A 17,484-nucleotide genomic window follows, 5' to 3' on the forward strand; every position below is an offset into this window, starting at 1 on the left:
AATATACATTTTCTATTAACAATATATTTTCTAATCACATATTACACAAATTTTTTTTCTCTCTTATTAAATTTTATTGTAACATTTTTATTGGGGGATTTATGTAGAAAAGTTTTATTTTATATATATATATATATATATATATATATATATATATATATATATATATATATATATATATATATATATATCGTTCAAAAAAAATTTACGACTTTATCAAAAAAACTTCTTAAAATAATGAGATTTTTCTAAATAAAAACTTTTTTTATTAGTTATTAATGTATAATTTTGGTGTTAGTCATATGTTTGTTAAACAAAAAACCTCAAAACCGGAAAATAATGAAAAAAAACCCGAAATCAATCCAAAAAAGGCATGATGGTGAGACCAGACTAAAAAGATATAGATCAATCCCACTAAGATTGGTGCAATATTCAAAGCAAAAAGTACCTTATCAATTCCGGTCAAAAAAAACCTACCAATTCCTAAACCCATTCCAAAAAGACCTGACCATTTCAAAGAGGACCTAATATACCAATGTGCATCTCTAATATCATCCATTTCAAAGAGGACCTAATATACCAATGTACATCTCTAATATCATCCTTTGGTGGGTTGGTTTCATCATAATTTTCAAGTTGATGTTTTTATAATCTTGCATATTATAACTAGGCCCGGTCCATTGCAAAGCATGTAGCAGTACATTTAATTGTTATTTTTTGAGTTTTGTCTATTTTTCAATTAATACATTTTATTTAAGTTTGGTATTTTTAGAAGAGTGAATTTAATTTTGAATCAAATAAATCCTAGTAAAATTTATAAAACTTAAATAAAAACCTTATACAAAATACACTACAAGAAACGGGACCTATAGGGACGACAAATGTCGACTCTATAGGTTAAAAAAAATCGTCTGTATAGGTGTCCGGGACGACATGTCGTCCCGATAGCTCTCGTCCTCATACCCCATTACAATAGATCTTTTTGGCCGTCACTATGAATTTCGTCGCAATAGGTATCATTTAGAGACAACATTTCGTCTAGTTTGGGTTCGTCATAAATTCACTATACATTGCTTGTCTCCATAGATGAAGCTATAGAGACGACATGTCGTCTCTATAGTTATATCTATAAACACAACATGTAGTCTCCATAGATAGTGATGTAGTCGATTCTTTCTTACCCTTTAGCAACAATATATCATCATGGTAGATGCACCCGTAGAGACGACATGTCGTCTCTATAGATCCACATATAGAAACGACATGTCGTCTCTATAGGTATGCCCATACATCTGCTTTTTTTTCTCTATAATTTTCCAGTTTTCACAGTACAAAATTGTTAAAGCAGTAAATTTACAAAATAGCTAATACGGTAAACTTAATTACAAAACATTAAAATTCCATACAATCTCAAAACACAATATTATTGCAAATATAATTCATATGAATAACAAAATTATTAACTTGAGGAAATTTGCATAATCACATGTCTTATCATTTGTGTACATAACACTACATTCTACATGGTTTCAAAAAAAAAAAAACCATCAACATGGATTACTTCTGATCATATTGTGCCCTTCTTTGCTCCCTAAAGCTTCTTTCACTCTTCCCACTTTCATTATCTAAAACATCATAGTGAATTCAATTTTAATCATTTTTAAAAAAATGAAAATGATGAAGGAAATATGAAGAAGGAACCTTGATCTTGATCCATGGCATCCAGAATGCAAAGTTACTGTTTCTACTGGAAGATGCTAAAACAACTACCAATGTGTAGCTGAGAAATTACATGTAAAGGTTGTCTACGTGTATTGGAGTTGCATTATTTTGAGAGGTCTAGTAGTAGTACCTATATTACATACATGGTAAAGTTGGTAAAGAAAATATTTGGAGCAAAGAAATGATGATAGTCACAAAGTTGGTAGCATGATGACATTGTAAGTCATACATCACCAAGTTATATTATTGTTATGTATCCATATATACAACACATAATGGAAAAAAGAAAAGAAACGGGTGCTTGGTAGTAGACATAAATTAGGCACAAAATTTTTGAATTGTTTAATTATATCAACAGGTGAACATGAGCAAATCTCCTTTATTGCACATACTAATTTCATGAGGTGGATACGAATTCACATACCTTGATCATCTTGGTTATTAGAGGATACTAAAACATGTTCCATGTGAACAGGTCTGTTCAATGAAGAATTTGATGCCACTCTTCCATTAACAGAAAGTGTAATACCTGTCGTACATGAATGTATGATTAAGTAAAAAACACTGGAAAGTAAATAAAAGATTGGAGAAAGCTGTTAATATTGACAAATCTCCTTTTATACACATTGATTTATGAAGCAAATATGATTTCACATTCACATACCTTGGACATTTACATGTGTTAGAGTTGTAGTTTAGGATACAGTGTTAGCTGAAGAATGGACATTGTCAATTGGGCATGCAGCATGAGTAGCTCTTGACTCTAGTTGCTAAAGAGGATGCAACTCCTATTCTTGTTCTGAAATTAAACACAATAGAGAAATTAACAGTTATCATATAGAAAGAAACTTGAATTAATAAAAATCACTTTCATTATATATCCATCTTTGTTGCCACTGTTTTCTGCTCTAATCTTTAGTGGTTTTACTCTTGATCAATGAGTAAAATAGGAATAAGAAACATCCATATGTTCACACAACAAAAATTTGTGTTTTTACTCCAATAACAAATGAAAAAATGAAAAAGAAAGTATTACCACATGAAAATTGTTCATCATTAACTATCATTTTTCCTCTTGGAGGCTTATTGACTTCATTAACAAGTCTTTGCTTTGCTGCATCCAGCTCCTCAACCAGTCCTCCTAAAACTTGAAACACTTCTGGAACCAACATTAGTATTCCATGCCTTACATTTACATTAGAAATAGCAACCTAACGTAGAAAAACTTATTTGGATTTACTTTTTTATGAACAAGAATGTGTAGCAGTTGTAAACTATTCCAGTGAGTGTGAGAACTATAATATAGAACCTTTAATCCATGTCAAAGATTCGTTGAACCCCATCAGTCATAGACAACTTGTATCGCTCTCGAAGAGGTTGAATAATATTTATTATCTCGTCAACCTAGAAAAACACATTTTTATCACTTTGAAGCATATGGAAGCCAATACCTAATGATATTTTAACGTATACAACCCGTGGCCATAAAGATTCTCACATCATAGAATACTCTTACCTAGAATTTGATCAGGAGTTATTGGATATATTACGTTAATGAAAGTTGAAATTAATGGACCAGAATGTAGATGACAATTGTCTAACGGTCTGCTTAGTGTGCTTATCGGTTCTTTTGTTGCTTAGTGTGCTTATCGGTTCTGTGTTTTGATATGTTATGTGATTATGTGTTTTGCATGAAAGACCCCGGGGCAGCCCATGACATTGGATGTAAGACAAGGTGGGGTAGCCCACATGGTCTTACATCCAATTTCATGGGCTACTCCACATGGTCTTACATCCAATTTCATGGGCTACCCCACATGGTCTTTACCTAGGATTGTCATGGGCTACCCCACATGGTCTTACATCCAATGTCACGGGCTCCCCGGGGGTCTTTCATGCAAAACACATAATCACATAGCATATCAAAACACAGAATAACTAACACATATATCATAATCATATAATGGGTCGGCCTTAGTGCCTTAGACCCATAGGTATGGCGAGAAGACTCACCTCACACTACTAAAGTCTCGCGGATGAACTTCCAAATGCGGGTTGACAGATTCCCAAACTGCCAACATCAAACAATACCCAAATTAATAATTAGGTCCCAAGCCCAAGGTCCAAATCACACTCCAAAGGCCTAAAAGCCAAGTAATGGGCCAAAGCCCAACATATGGCCCAATTTTTCAAAATGGGCCTAAACCTCTGTATGGACTTATTTAAGGCCCAACAAATCATTCTAGTCCAAACATTGGGCATTACCATAGCTCAACCTCTCATAATGCTCAAGGCCCAATTGTGGCCCACTTATAGCCCAATTTTCCCAATTGGGCCCAAGCCTCTCTAACGGGTCTTATCTTAAGGCTCAATGATTTCCTAAGTCCATAACATGTTCCCAGTTGACCCATTAAGGCCCAAAACAACTTAGTTCAATAAGTGGCCCAATAAGAACCCAATTATAATTAAGGTTTTTCACATAAATGTCAATTAGGGTTAAGCGTCACTACTTAACACATTAAGGACTTAATCCAATAGGTCCAATATCTCCTTTTAAGTTAATTTGCCAATGTTTGTTAGTTAATATTTCAAGTTCAATAAATAATCCTCATGAGGTCCCGATAAATCCCAAATTAGGGTTTCATGACATTAGGGTTTTCCAAAGCTTAGTTAGGGTTTCCAACCCATCTTAGCCCAATAGGCCCAATAGGTAGGCCTTTTGATCAATTAGGGTTCATTAGGCCCATTAGGGCTTCAAGCATCCCAACCAAATCAAACACGGCAAGGAAAAATACACTGCCACCCGATATAGCGGCCGATGGCGGTAAGAGGCGGCAGCCACCACCTCATGGTGGTGGTTTATACTTTTCTTTTTCGTTATTTTGATACGGATTGCAATACAATTTACAAGAATGTCTAAATAACACACACACTTATAAAATAATACATACACAGCCACACTTGTGGTGGCCAGTGGTGGTTCATGGTGGCGGCCATGTTAGTCTCTTATCACTTCCAGCTAACAAATCACACACACGACACACATGCACATCGGAAGTAGAAACACACTCTTACACCAGTGTTTGGAAAACTGGACACAACCACCCATATAGTAGTGCGTGGTGACGGAAGCAGCAACCACAACGGTAGTTTAAGGCGGTACACGGCCATGACAACGGTCTTCGATGTTTTCGGTTGCATCACCAATCGAACAACAATAGGGTGACGATGGTGGCATCTCGCCGATTCTCCGGCCTCAACCGACGAGGAAACAATGACTAGTGATGGAGGAGTCGTGAGGTGTGCAGCCGCAAACAGGAGAGATAAGGTGGGGTGGCGGCTGATTTCTTCCCTTAGGGTTAGGGTTTAGAACCCTTAAATACCCGCAAACCGGTCCCTTCCTTCCCTCTTTCTTCCAAACGCAATCCACAATTTATCCTTTTAACCCTGCCTTGTGAAATGTCTTTCAATTCAAGTCCAAACTGTTGCCAATCAGCCCCTGCCTACTAAAATCCTTATATAATATGTCCCAATAATATGAAACACCCACTGACTACTAAAATCCTATGTGAAACAAGTCCCGAAATTACACTTTATCCCCCGAATAATTCAATTTATAACATTTGGCTTTCCAAAACCAACACCCACTAAATAATATTGGTTTAGAGCAACAAATGATTCATCAATTTCTATCTATTTATTTGTTTAATAAACATGATGTTACAAGAGACGTCGCCACGGTAGTCGTGCCACACCAGAACACGGCCTTTCATGTCAAGGAGCAATAGTGCAAAGGCCGCCCTTGCCGTCAATTATCTGGAGCCAAGTAGATGAGATCTGTGCTTATTGATTCCGAATTAAGACCTGGTTTCTAGTCGATCGAGAAAGAGTCAGAGGTGAAAATGAAACCGATAGTTGGAATCGTCGGCGTTGAATCTAATCGTCGGTGTTCTTCGACAACTAGCATGAGGATCGAGAGAGAGGAAGAAGATTTTCCGGGAGTGAGAGGTGAGGAAGTCCCCAGGGGAAAAAATTCCGATCGATTGATCGAGAGAGAGAGAGAGAGAGAGAGAGAGAGAGAGACTGACGATTAAGCGTGCGTGAATGAAACGATGGGGGCTACTCTCCTAAATATGGGCATAGAAAGTTATAGGGACGACAAGTCGTCCCTATAATTATCCCCAAAACGATTTATTTCCACGAATAATTAAAAAAATATGTTATTTTTAATTTTCGTTATTTGTTAGAGCAATAAGTCGTCGTTACAGGTGTTTCAAGAATACGCCAAACCCATTTCCTTTCCCGCTTAAAATGTTGAGACGAGAAGTTGTCGCTATAGCTTCAAAAATCAAAAAAAAAATTGTCAACACTATGGCGACGACATGTCTTTCCTATAGGTAGCCAATAGGGAAGGCAAATATCGTCCCTATATAAATGTTTATTCTTGTAGTGATCCTACTTAATAAATAAAAAGTCAAAATAAACTATATAAAACAATGGTTGATTACTTTCTCATTTAAAAAGTGTTCAAGTCTTTGTGTCTTGTGATTTGAATTTTGTTTATCTCGATAAAATAAATAAAATAAAATAAAATATTTTAAATTTATGGATCATATTTACAGCAATGAAACAATAATTGATATAGTCAAATTTTATTCTAAAATCGTGAGTAGTAGATATTAATTGAATAGAAATAATTATGTACAATTCATTATTTATTTCTTAAGGGCATTTCACACCTACTTTACTATGTTCTCGAATTTCCTATTTTATATGTGGGAATGATAGGCTTTGATAGCATTTTATAAAAATATTTTAATATTTCATTTAACTATATGATAAGGCAAATAAAATCTATTAACTAAAAAAAGAAATACGCACTCCATATAAATATTACGGAGGTAAGTGAGATAGAGCGCGCCTTGATTACTATGTGTACCGAATCCACATAATTATACGGGTAGTAGATACGAAAGAAAATAAGCAAACCTTCCTTTCTTTCACCATATAAACCGTTAAAAGGACAGTAATTGCCAAATTAAAAAAAATATTACTTTCCTTATAAAACTAACCATAACATATAACTAAAGTTCCTATTTATATTAGGTTACTTGTGTAATCCAACAACTAACACTACTTCCCCATATCTATAAATAAGCACGCAAACGCAAAGGCTAATCATTCATAAGCAACTTTTTCTGTCATTCAAAATTTAGATATTTTGACTGAAAAGCAAAGAAAGATGATGGCAGAAGATACAACAGGAACTAGGCGCTACTGCAAGCGTGTTTATTTGCATGCTGCTATGGGACAACAGGAGTCTGAAGATATATACTATCTACATAAGATCCTTAAATTGGTTGTGGAAAAGATGAATTTAATTGATGTCTTACCCAAGAAAGCAGTTGAAGAAAGAAAAAGGTTCAAAAGTAGTCCAACAGTAGAGAAGAACAAGAAGGTGGAGATTGTGAAGAACCAGATAACCCAGGAGTTGGAAGAGTTCATTACGAATAAGCTGAAGGGGAAAGAAGCGAAGGTGGTGATCCAGAAAACGTTGTACAAAAGTGATCTGGAGAAAAACCAGAACAGGTTGAGTATGCCGATGAAACAAGTGATCAAACCGGATGAGTTCTTGAGGAAAAATGAGAAAGAAGATTTGGAGAAGGGAAAGGAGTTTGAAGTGAAATTGTTGGGGCCAAGATTGGAGATGCATAAGAAGCCGATGATGTTGAAGATGTGGCACATGAACAGCACCAGCAACTACGTCCTTAAAACCGAGTGGAACCGCTTTGTGAAGGCGAATAAAAAGGATTTGGAGATAAACAAAAAGATTCAGGTTTGGTCGTTTCGCATAGATGAGAAGCTGTGCTTTGCAATTGCATGTTTCGACAGAGATGTTGACGGACAAAACGACGCCGCTGCAACACCCATCATTTAGTCCTCTAATTAATTCTTTTCGAATTCGATTCTATATTCTTATTTGGGTTATATTCAAACATTGTAGCCTTCTATATATCTGAACGTACGTGTTATTAAAGCTTTGACAATTTTTGTTGGTTTCAAGATATTTAATGATAAAAAAATTTCCTAACGCAGTTTGATCACACGGATTTTTGTTTATTAGAATAATGATAATTATTTCAAATTGGATAATAATTTGATGATGACACTAAGCATATATACACCAGCGTTCCACTGTTGGTTGCTTGCACAAGAGGAAAAAAAAGTGAAGACTGGTCAATGGTCAAGATTCTCTTCAAGAAAATAGAATTTTCTGGGATTTTTCCTTTGATCAATCAGCCTTGATGACCAAGACATCATATGTATGTATATAAACAAACACACAGCTGCTTGTTTGAATCACATACATACTTATTAAGTTAACCAAGAAATCAAAGAAAAACATTATCCTCTTCTTGTGAGAATTGAGATGGGTAGCAATGAGAAGAAGAATCTAAATTGGTTCTCGTGGATGTTCAACTGCTTTTCTTGCAAATCAGATGAAGGAAAAACTACAAAGGACATGGGAGCTGTAGTTAAGCCTAATTGTGGCCCAGAGGCAACCATGATCGCAGCCGCAAGACACTTCTCCACCTCCCATAAAGCTTTAGTCAATTAGCTTCTTATAAAAGTCAGCCCCCTTGAATGGAAGGTCTTGTAACACCCATTGACACAATTGTAGGATGACAAAAACAATGGCTCTTGAAGTATAAGCTAGAATGGAAGTTACAAAGGTTAAGATTGGTTAGCAGTTATGTTAGTTATTCTCCTGAAAGTTAGTTATGCACTTAAAGTATGTTAAAGGGTTGCACCGGTATATATATACCCCTTCAATTCGCGTATGTATGTATATAAGTCAAACTTGTGTCTATGTATAAAATATAAACTAATGTCTTTATGTGAAAAATGAAAATAATTCTAAAAGCATATTCAATGCTAAACCTATTTTATAGATATAGATAGATACCTTTTATTATTTTATTAATATTGATCTTTAATTAGATTGTTTTTCTAATAGTTAAATTCTTTTATGATTTTTTTTATTAATTAAAATAATTTATCCTCGTCATTCTAAAATATTATATAAAACTTTCTCGTTTAACTAACCGTTTTTTAAATATACCATATTTCAATATAAGATATCTGTCATCTTATTATTTTATTAATATTGACTCTTAACTAACTTGTTTGTATAGTGGTTAAACTCTTTTATGACATTTTTTTTATTAATAGAAATATTTTATGATTATGTATCTAAAATGTTATATAAAACCTTCTCGTTTAACTAATCATCTTTTAAACACACCATATTTCAATATAAACAATTAAACATTCACTCAAACAAAACGATTCATATATTATTATAGTATATGTATATATATTTATATATTTGTTTATCTATAAAATTTAGATAAATAATAAATACATAAAACCAAATCAAGAGGATAAAATGAAATATTATTGAATAAAAATGATTGAGTGTTCAAAATATTAAACTATATGAGTGATCAATAAAAATTAGCAAAAAAGTCATCTTCTCTGTTAGTGTTAAGTTATTTTAACCACTCAACCAAATAATAATAATAAAAAAAAAATAAAAAAAATAAAAAATAAAAAAACTCGTATTGGAAATGTTCTAAGTATTTAAACTATATTTTCATTTTTCATCCCTACAACAGCCACCATTAGCGATTAAAACATGTTTTAGAAAGATAATTCTCCTGAGATCCAGAAAAAAACTTTGATTAGCATGAAACGATATTATGTTTCTTGTAGCAAATGAGAGGTGGTTTAACATAGTATCCTAGTTATAGACCAGTTGTTCCTTTGCATTTTCTTTTATTGTTATTTTGTGGCATATATCCATCGGATATATATTAATTTTAGGGAGAATTTTATATATATTCTTAATAAATAACAAAATATCAATTTTACCTAACCAAATCTTTAAATATAATATATATATATATATATATATATATATATATATATATATATATATATATATATATATATATATATATATATATATATATATATATATATATATATCTTTTCTTAAACTGTCAAAATATCATATTTATTCAAATATATTTTTAGCATTTTTTAATCATATTTTATTATTTAAAATCATTTTAACCCCAAAAAAAATAGATTGACAATAACATCCTTGTTTCAAAATTCATGGAAATTGGAAATCAAAACAACACAAGTCTGGCCATTATCATCGTAGCTTCGCAGTTCAGACTCATGGTCGATTTCCCCATCAGTAACTTCGATTCCACCAAGGCATTGTTGTTGATGTTCTTCCATTTCTGATTCAACACTGATTTCCTCATCTGACTCGGATTTCAACATGTAATTTCATCATCAGCAACTTCGTGCTTTGGAATCGTTTCTATTTCCTCTTCCATTCCAAAACGTAATAGAATTATGTTTTACTGATTTCATCATTAATGATTTTGGAATTTTGTTTTACTGATTTTATCATCAATGCTTTTTGAATCGTGTTTACTATATTTTACTAGGAGTTGTGAAGTCGATGGAGAAACCAAGGTTAATGTTGAAGTTCATCTAGATCGAGAAAAACATTAGTCTTGCACTAGATCAAGTGATTCCAGGATACTAGAGTATTCCATTAAGTCCTTACTATTTTTTGCCAAGTAAAGATGCTTGGGAAGTGCTTAAGGTAATGCTTGAAAGTAAGCCATGTATTTCTCAAAAGCAAGTCATTATTATTCTTAATCAAGGTACTAATATCATTAACTTGTGGCAGCAGGGTGGTAGTTATATATAATAAGTTGTCAATTATTTAGATATGTATAGATTATGATGACTTGTTAATTAGAGGTTGATACTATTCACAAATTGATAGAGATGATTGCCATTGAAGTAGTCTTTCTTTTATTGTTTTATTGGCATCTACTCCAGTTTCATGATCGAATATACTACATTTTTGTTTTTTTTTTTTTTTTTGCTGTTACCTTCTTTGATGAAAAACAATAAATAGAGAAATGTTTTACCTATTCATTTTGGTCACTTATATGTTCGTTTTATCGGTCTCAATCATTAGTATGAGGTTAATATAAAATATTGGTAATGCATTTGTTGTCTTCATAGTAGTCGTACTTCCACATAGCAGTAAATTACATATTTTGTGTCTGATTATAGCTTATTTTGTTATAAACTTATCCATCTATCCATAGTTTTTGTTAGTTAAAGCATTCTCTTTTTCTTAGTAAATTTGGTTTGAAATATTTTTCTTGAAAAGATAATAGTTTTTAACATTATATGCAAGAAAATCATGGGTGATAAAATTGGTTGCGTCAAATTAGAATCTACCAACTGTCGTCATGCATTTACAATTAGGCTTCTTATGTTAATATGTGGAATTAATATTTATGTTTTAGTAAAATTGATTAAAATAATAGTTTGATAAATATGTTATTTTGACAATTTATTAAGGGTATAAGTGATATTATAAACATAGCTTTATAATAAGGGTATAATAGTCAATATACAAAAATAAGAATTTAAAATAATTAAACATGTTTAAAAAAACAAATTTGGGTAAATATGATATTTTGATAACTTATTAAGAATATGTATGACATTTAGATATTTGGTTGAATAAATATGATATTTTACTGTTTATTAAAAGCATATTATCTAAATTAAAATTCAATCTTTGATGAGTAAATTATTATAAGGCTCTTGTGAGTACTCTCCATGAAGGCTTATTGTATTCCTTTTTTTCATGTTGCAAAAAAGATGTAGACCTTCAACGTCTACATAAAAATAATGAAAATAACTCTTGAGGGTAACTAATTGTTGTGTTTATTCTCATTTGGTCTCTTTCTTTTTTTCGTACTCAATATACCATCGAACTTGTCGTTTGTTTTCATCATAACCCTTTTGATCGACTTTTGACATGTGATAGTCGATCAAAGAGTTATGGTGAACACAAACAACAAGTTTGATGGTATGTTGAGTACAAAAACAGGAAATGGACCAAATGAGAACAAATGCAACAATTGGTTACCCTCCTAATTCATTTTCCCTTTACTCATTTATAGAAAATCCCACGTTATCTCCTGTTGATATTAACGACTTTATGAGATTCATTCATGCTTTTCTTCAAAACATAACCCACGAAAGAACATTATTCATACATGTACAACTTTGTAATGCACTTGAATATTTATTAGGGGAATTTTGACTAAACAGGTGCATTTCATGACTAAATTTACATTTCTAATCAAATTATTTACTGTATCATTGATTCTAGACAAGTCTACAAACAAGTGGAATCACAAGTGTTATGATTTTTGAGTTTACTTAGTTTTAAGATCGAATTCATGGGATAAGATACAACATCAATATATACAATATCATGCAGCTTTTGCAGACATATCACCATAATATACGTTAAGGTAAACGTTTATGCTGATAAATATACCTCTCATACACAGTCATATCCTTTTGCAGAGAGGTGTTGACAGCTAACCACATTCAGCATCACATAGACCATGTTTTAACGAAGTTACGCCTCCGAAATGCTCTTCATATACGTTATGACCAAAGAAGGTTACAGTGTTTGATAATTTTGCAACTTCAATTGCATTTAAATTTTTGGGGAAAATTACTCATGAGGGTAAACCACTGTTGAGTTTATTCTCATTTGGTCCCTTTTCTTTTTTTTGTACACAATATATCATTGAACTTGTTGTTTGTGCTCACCATAATCTTTTGGCCGGCTATCACAGGTCAAAAGTCGGTCAAAAGGGTTATGGTGAACACAAACAACAAGTTTGATGGTATATTTAGTACAAAAAAAAAAAAGGAAAGTGATCAAACGAAAACAAACGCAACAGTCATTCTCCCTGAAATTTATTATTTAATCAAAAACCTAGATTCTAAATAAATAAAAATTTAAAAAATGTGGAAAAATGTATATTTTTGTCTTTTATCTTTCAAAAAACAAATTTATAAAAAGGATATTTTTCAAAAAAAATAATAATAATAAAGAATTAGAAAGTCCATCTGATCGAATTAACATCATGTTCTCAAGTTTTTTAAAGAAGGAAATAAGAGGAAATGAAATAAATAAGATGATTGTAAAACATTAAAGGTCCTTACAAACATGTCAAAATGTAAGATTGAATTTGGTTTGCTGGAATTTGGGGGGAAATAATTCCAATTCCACCATATTCCAGTGATTGGTTCAACTTTGTGTGATGGAAATGGAATTCTGTCATTTTACACGGATTCTAATTCTATTTTTTGCCAACCAAATAGAATCTAGAATTAATTCCAGTTCTATTTTCTAACAACCAAACAGTATATGGAATTAGATTCAAATTCATGATATATTCATTTTCCAATTCTAATTCTAATTCCTTCATAAACATTCTGCAAACCAAACAACATATAAGGTTTTTCTCGAAATTAACATTTTTTTACTTTATATAAACTAAAATGAAAACTTCAATTTCAGAAGAATATATTTTAATTTAATAGATAAATTTCCCAGTTTAGTCAAATATAATCTCATAGCTAGGTAAAGTTGTGACGATCTAGTTTTAGTTATAAACGTTTTTCAAGATCGTGATTATGACATATCAGATGGGGATTGAAAAATACTACCAAAATAAACTAGTTTCCAAATTTGCTAACAAATTTTTATTTTGAGCCACAATTATAAGTTGATATATTAAGATATCATGGGTGGAATCATCTTTGACTTCTTAATTTTTAACCATAATTTTATAGATGCAAACCGCAGCAATTATGGAGAAAACATTTTAAGTGTAAAAAAATACTACGGGACATGCCTAACAAGTATTGGATTAATTCAGATTGAATTTATGGATTCATTTAGAATAATGATAAAATTTTGATGATGAAATTGTGTAGAAAAAAACATACACCAACATACACTGTTTGTTGCATGCACAAGAGGGAAAAAATGGTGAAGACAGGTCAATCGTCAAAATTTACTTTAAGAAACAAGAATTTTCAGCTGGTATTTTTCTTTGATGAATCAACCTTGATAACCAAGACACTATGTGTATGTATATAAATAAACACATAGATTCTTGTTTGAATCTCATACATACTTATAGCTTATAACCAATACAACAAAATCTCCCAATAAACCAAAGAATAACATTATCCTCTTCTCGTGAGAATTGAGAGGGGTAGCAATGAGAAGAAGAACCTAAAATTTAGGTTTCATCGATGTTCAAATGCTTATCTTTCGAATAAGATGACGGTAAAACTTAAAAGCACACGTGCGCTTTTAAAACATCTTCTTCTTCTTCTGGGCTAGATATAACCATGATCTCAGTTTCAAGACACTTCTCCACTTCTCATAAATCTTTAGCAAATTAGCATCTTGTTAATATAAGTCACCCCCCTTTAGTGGAAGGTCTTGTAAGATGTCAACACCCATTGACAATTGTAGGAGGACAAAATCCATGACTACCATCATCAACTAAAACCTGTCTTGGATCATCTAGGATGATTATACCTATGGTTACACTAATAAGAAAGATAATCTTCACGGGATCCAAAAAAAGATTTTTTTAGAACAACTCAGACACACTACTCTACTCCTAAATTTGTATATTTCATCCATGGCGGAATTTGAACCCTCATCATTTGACTAAAGAACACATATCCATAAACTTTTGATACCGCTAGGACAGAGTCCCTTTGGTCCAGAAAAAGAACTTTGATTTGCATGAAATGATATAAGTTTCTTGTAGCAAATCAGAGGAGGTATAACATGGTATCCTTGTCATAAACCCAGGGTCGACCTTATGTTATGGTTTTCTAAGCTAGGGCTTAGGGTCTCATATTCTCCAAAGTCCAAAAGTTTAGTCAATTAAAACATTAGTTGTTGTCTCTTCCGTAACCATAAAATAAATCAAGAGGAATTACTGAAGAATAAATCAATGCCATTACTCCTAATGATGCTCATTGCATTCATGATTCATCCGATTGATTGATTCTAAAAGTGAAACGATGTTGCAAGCCTTTGACGCATTCATCCGAGATTCCAATTTTCGATTCTGACGCAATAAGCATTCATTTTCCGTTATTCTATCTTGATTCTCGATTGTTTAAATCCTCAATAGTATGCGTTTCACTTTCGTATTTAGTTACTATTAGACTATTTTCCTTTCCTCAATATATTCTATTATTCTTCTATCTCGATTCTCTATTAATCTATTAAGATTTACGGTTAGCCGATTAGGCTGATTGACGGATTGTTAGTCAATTCTCTATTTCTTTATTTCTCTATTACTCTATTTGCAGTTCAATTTGATTAAATAAATTGGTGATTTTATTTATCAATCAATAATCATGCCTAATAGATACGAATCACGGGCTCTAAAACGGAAAATGAAAATGCAACAAGAAGCCAAATAAAGGAGGAAGGTTATAATATTAAGTATAGTGAAGACCAAACGGCCTCAAATTTTTGGTTCGTTTGGAGCTCCCAAACTAATTGTAACACCCATAAAATTCAAGCCAATTTAAAACTTTTTAAATCATTCAAAAACCAATAATTATTACAAATTTGTTTTCAAAATGATTTCATGTCAGAGTATCCCATAATCAAATCATAAAAGTATAAGGAGGTGCACAATCACGCCTTCGCCTTCCCGCGATCATCAGAAGTACCTGAAACATAATCAAAATCTGTAAGCCCGAAGCTAAGTGAGTTCCCCTAAAATACCAATGACATAAAAATCATAGCTATATCATAGCAAACAAATAAACAACATGCATAATAAGCCATCAGCCAGACTGGACCGCCTCTGAGGGCCATCATTCTATGTGGATCGCTCTCCGAGCCATCGACAAGTCTGGACCGCCTCGTGGGGCCTTCATCCAATCCGGACCTTTCGTCGTGCCTTCAGCCTGACTAGTACGCCCTAACCAGGTCTGCAGTCTATCCGGTCCGCCATGGGTATGTTGGTCTACAGTACAAAGCATAACCGCCTCAACCCAACCCCCAATCAAACAATCATGTACACATAAATATCATACGCTAGCATATATAACAGTCAAACCGATCTAACAGATCACTAATCATAGCACCATCCTATATACCAAGATACCGACCTAACAGGTCACTAACATAGCTGTTGGATTAGTGTCTAAGCCCGAAACTATATTTGGTATGTACTTAACCCGGTTGTGCATGGTCCTTTTGGGTTGCCTTCACCAAAGTAACTTGACAAGGTAATTTATGGAGAGAAAGGAAATTATGATTTATTAATATATGATATGATTAATATATTAAAAGGGAAATCATATTATTTGACTAATATTAGTCATAAATTAATTAGGAATCAATTTGGTGGCTAAAAGAGATTAATTAAATATAGGGGTTAAACTGTCAAATGTGTGATAGTTGGTTTTTGGGCTAGGGAAACCTAATGGATTGAAGGGTGAATGAAATTATGATGAAGGTCCATCGTAATTTCGTCCATAGGCCTTATTCCATAAGGTTCCATGGGTTGTTTGGTGTTTAAGTTGTCTGATGTGTGAAAACTCACTTAGTTTTAAACCTACTTTTAGTTGTAAAATAAACACACCAAGGCAGTGGACCTATCAATTGTGGTATAGTTAAATAAGTAGGGTATCGAACACAGGGAACGGCAAATTAAAACTAAAAACTAATTCTATCTAAATTAATTAATAAGTAGAAGGTTTTCTCTAGTTTTACAAGACTAGAAACTTACTAACTAATATTTAATCTAAAAACTAGAAAAAACAAAGAATTAACTAGATTCAATAATAAGAAGGAACTTCTGTTTAGTTCAACTCAATTGATCCTATGGTTGATTTCAAGGTAATAGTGCAATGGATTAACTCTTTTGTTGGTTACAGATTCAAGTGACTAGATTCGCATTCACTACACTAATCCTTAGTGAATAAAGTAACTCAAACAGTGATCAGTTGTCTAATTTAATTCAATTCACTAGGTTAATTATTCGGATTACTTTAGACTTACAATAGTTAACTAATTTGGCTTTTAATTAACTTCTTGTTGATGGTCATCACATAAGCTTGCACATGGATTTACTTAATTTTCTTATTAATTCTAGTTTCATGTTCATTAATCCTAGACATATAACAAAGTGATCACATGGCATATGAGGTTGATAATCAAACGATGTTCATGCTATTTAATTATCTTCCTATTAACAGAGAATTAATTATCATTCACACACAAGGTTCTTTAGCAAGCTAAAATAACAAAAATCACCCAACATTAAATTAATCCTACCAATAATCAAACCATAGTCTCAATTTTGTATCCCTAAACAGAAGTTTAAGAGTTTTAGCTCATGATTGAAGTAAATAACAGCAAACAAACGAATTCTAATTGTCTAGCCATAATGGAAAAAAAAAATTAAGTAGAATGATGAAATTTGCCTCAAATCTCCTTCGGAATTGGATTCTAGCTTGTATCTTCATCTTCTAGGCTTTTTCTGACCTCTTAATCACAGCTAAACTCTCCAGAATCATTCCCGAATCTCCTTTTATCGATTTGAGAAGCTATCTTTATATACACGCAACGACTCGTTGAGTCAGGTACCGACTCGTCGAGTCCATCTCACAATCCCCGTATGCGATAAGTATCTGGGTTTCCAAGTCGTTATCTTCTCGAATTTTCGCTTTGAATCGCCGAGTAGTCGACCCTACTCGCCGAGTAGGCGTTGTTTTTGGTGTTTTTCTTCT

At 32.6% G+C, this 17,484-nt stretch overlaps 1 protein-coding gene across 1 annotated transcript; it reads left to right on the forward strand.

The window, feature by feature from the left end:
* The first annotated feature begins 6,967 nt into the window (after window positions 1-6,967).
* Window positions 6,968-7,720, forward strand: LOC145038359 (uncharacterized). The gene has a single exon (XM_078986746.1). It carries the CDS (start codon window positions 6,968-6,970, stop codon window positions 7,658-7,660), a length of 693 nt encoding a protein of 230 aa, XP_078842872.1. The 3' UTR covers window positions 7,661-7,720.
* Window positions 7,721-17,484: the final 9,764 nt, after the last annotated feature.

Source organism: Lactuca saligna, chromosome 4 (genome assembly GCF_052625555.1).
Source record: "Lactuca saligna cultivar CGN05327 chromosome 4, ASM5262555v1, whole genome shotgun sequence".
Classification (NCBI taxonomy): Eukaryota; Viridiplantae; Streptophyta; class Magnoliopsida; order Asterales; family Asteraceae; genus Lactuca; species Lactuca saligna.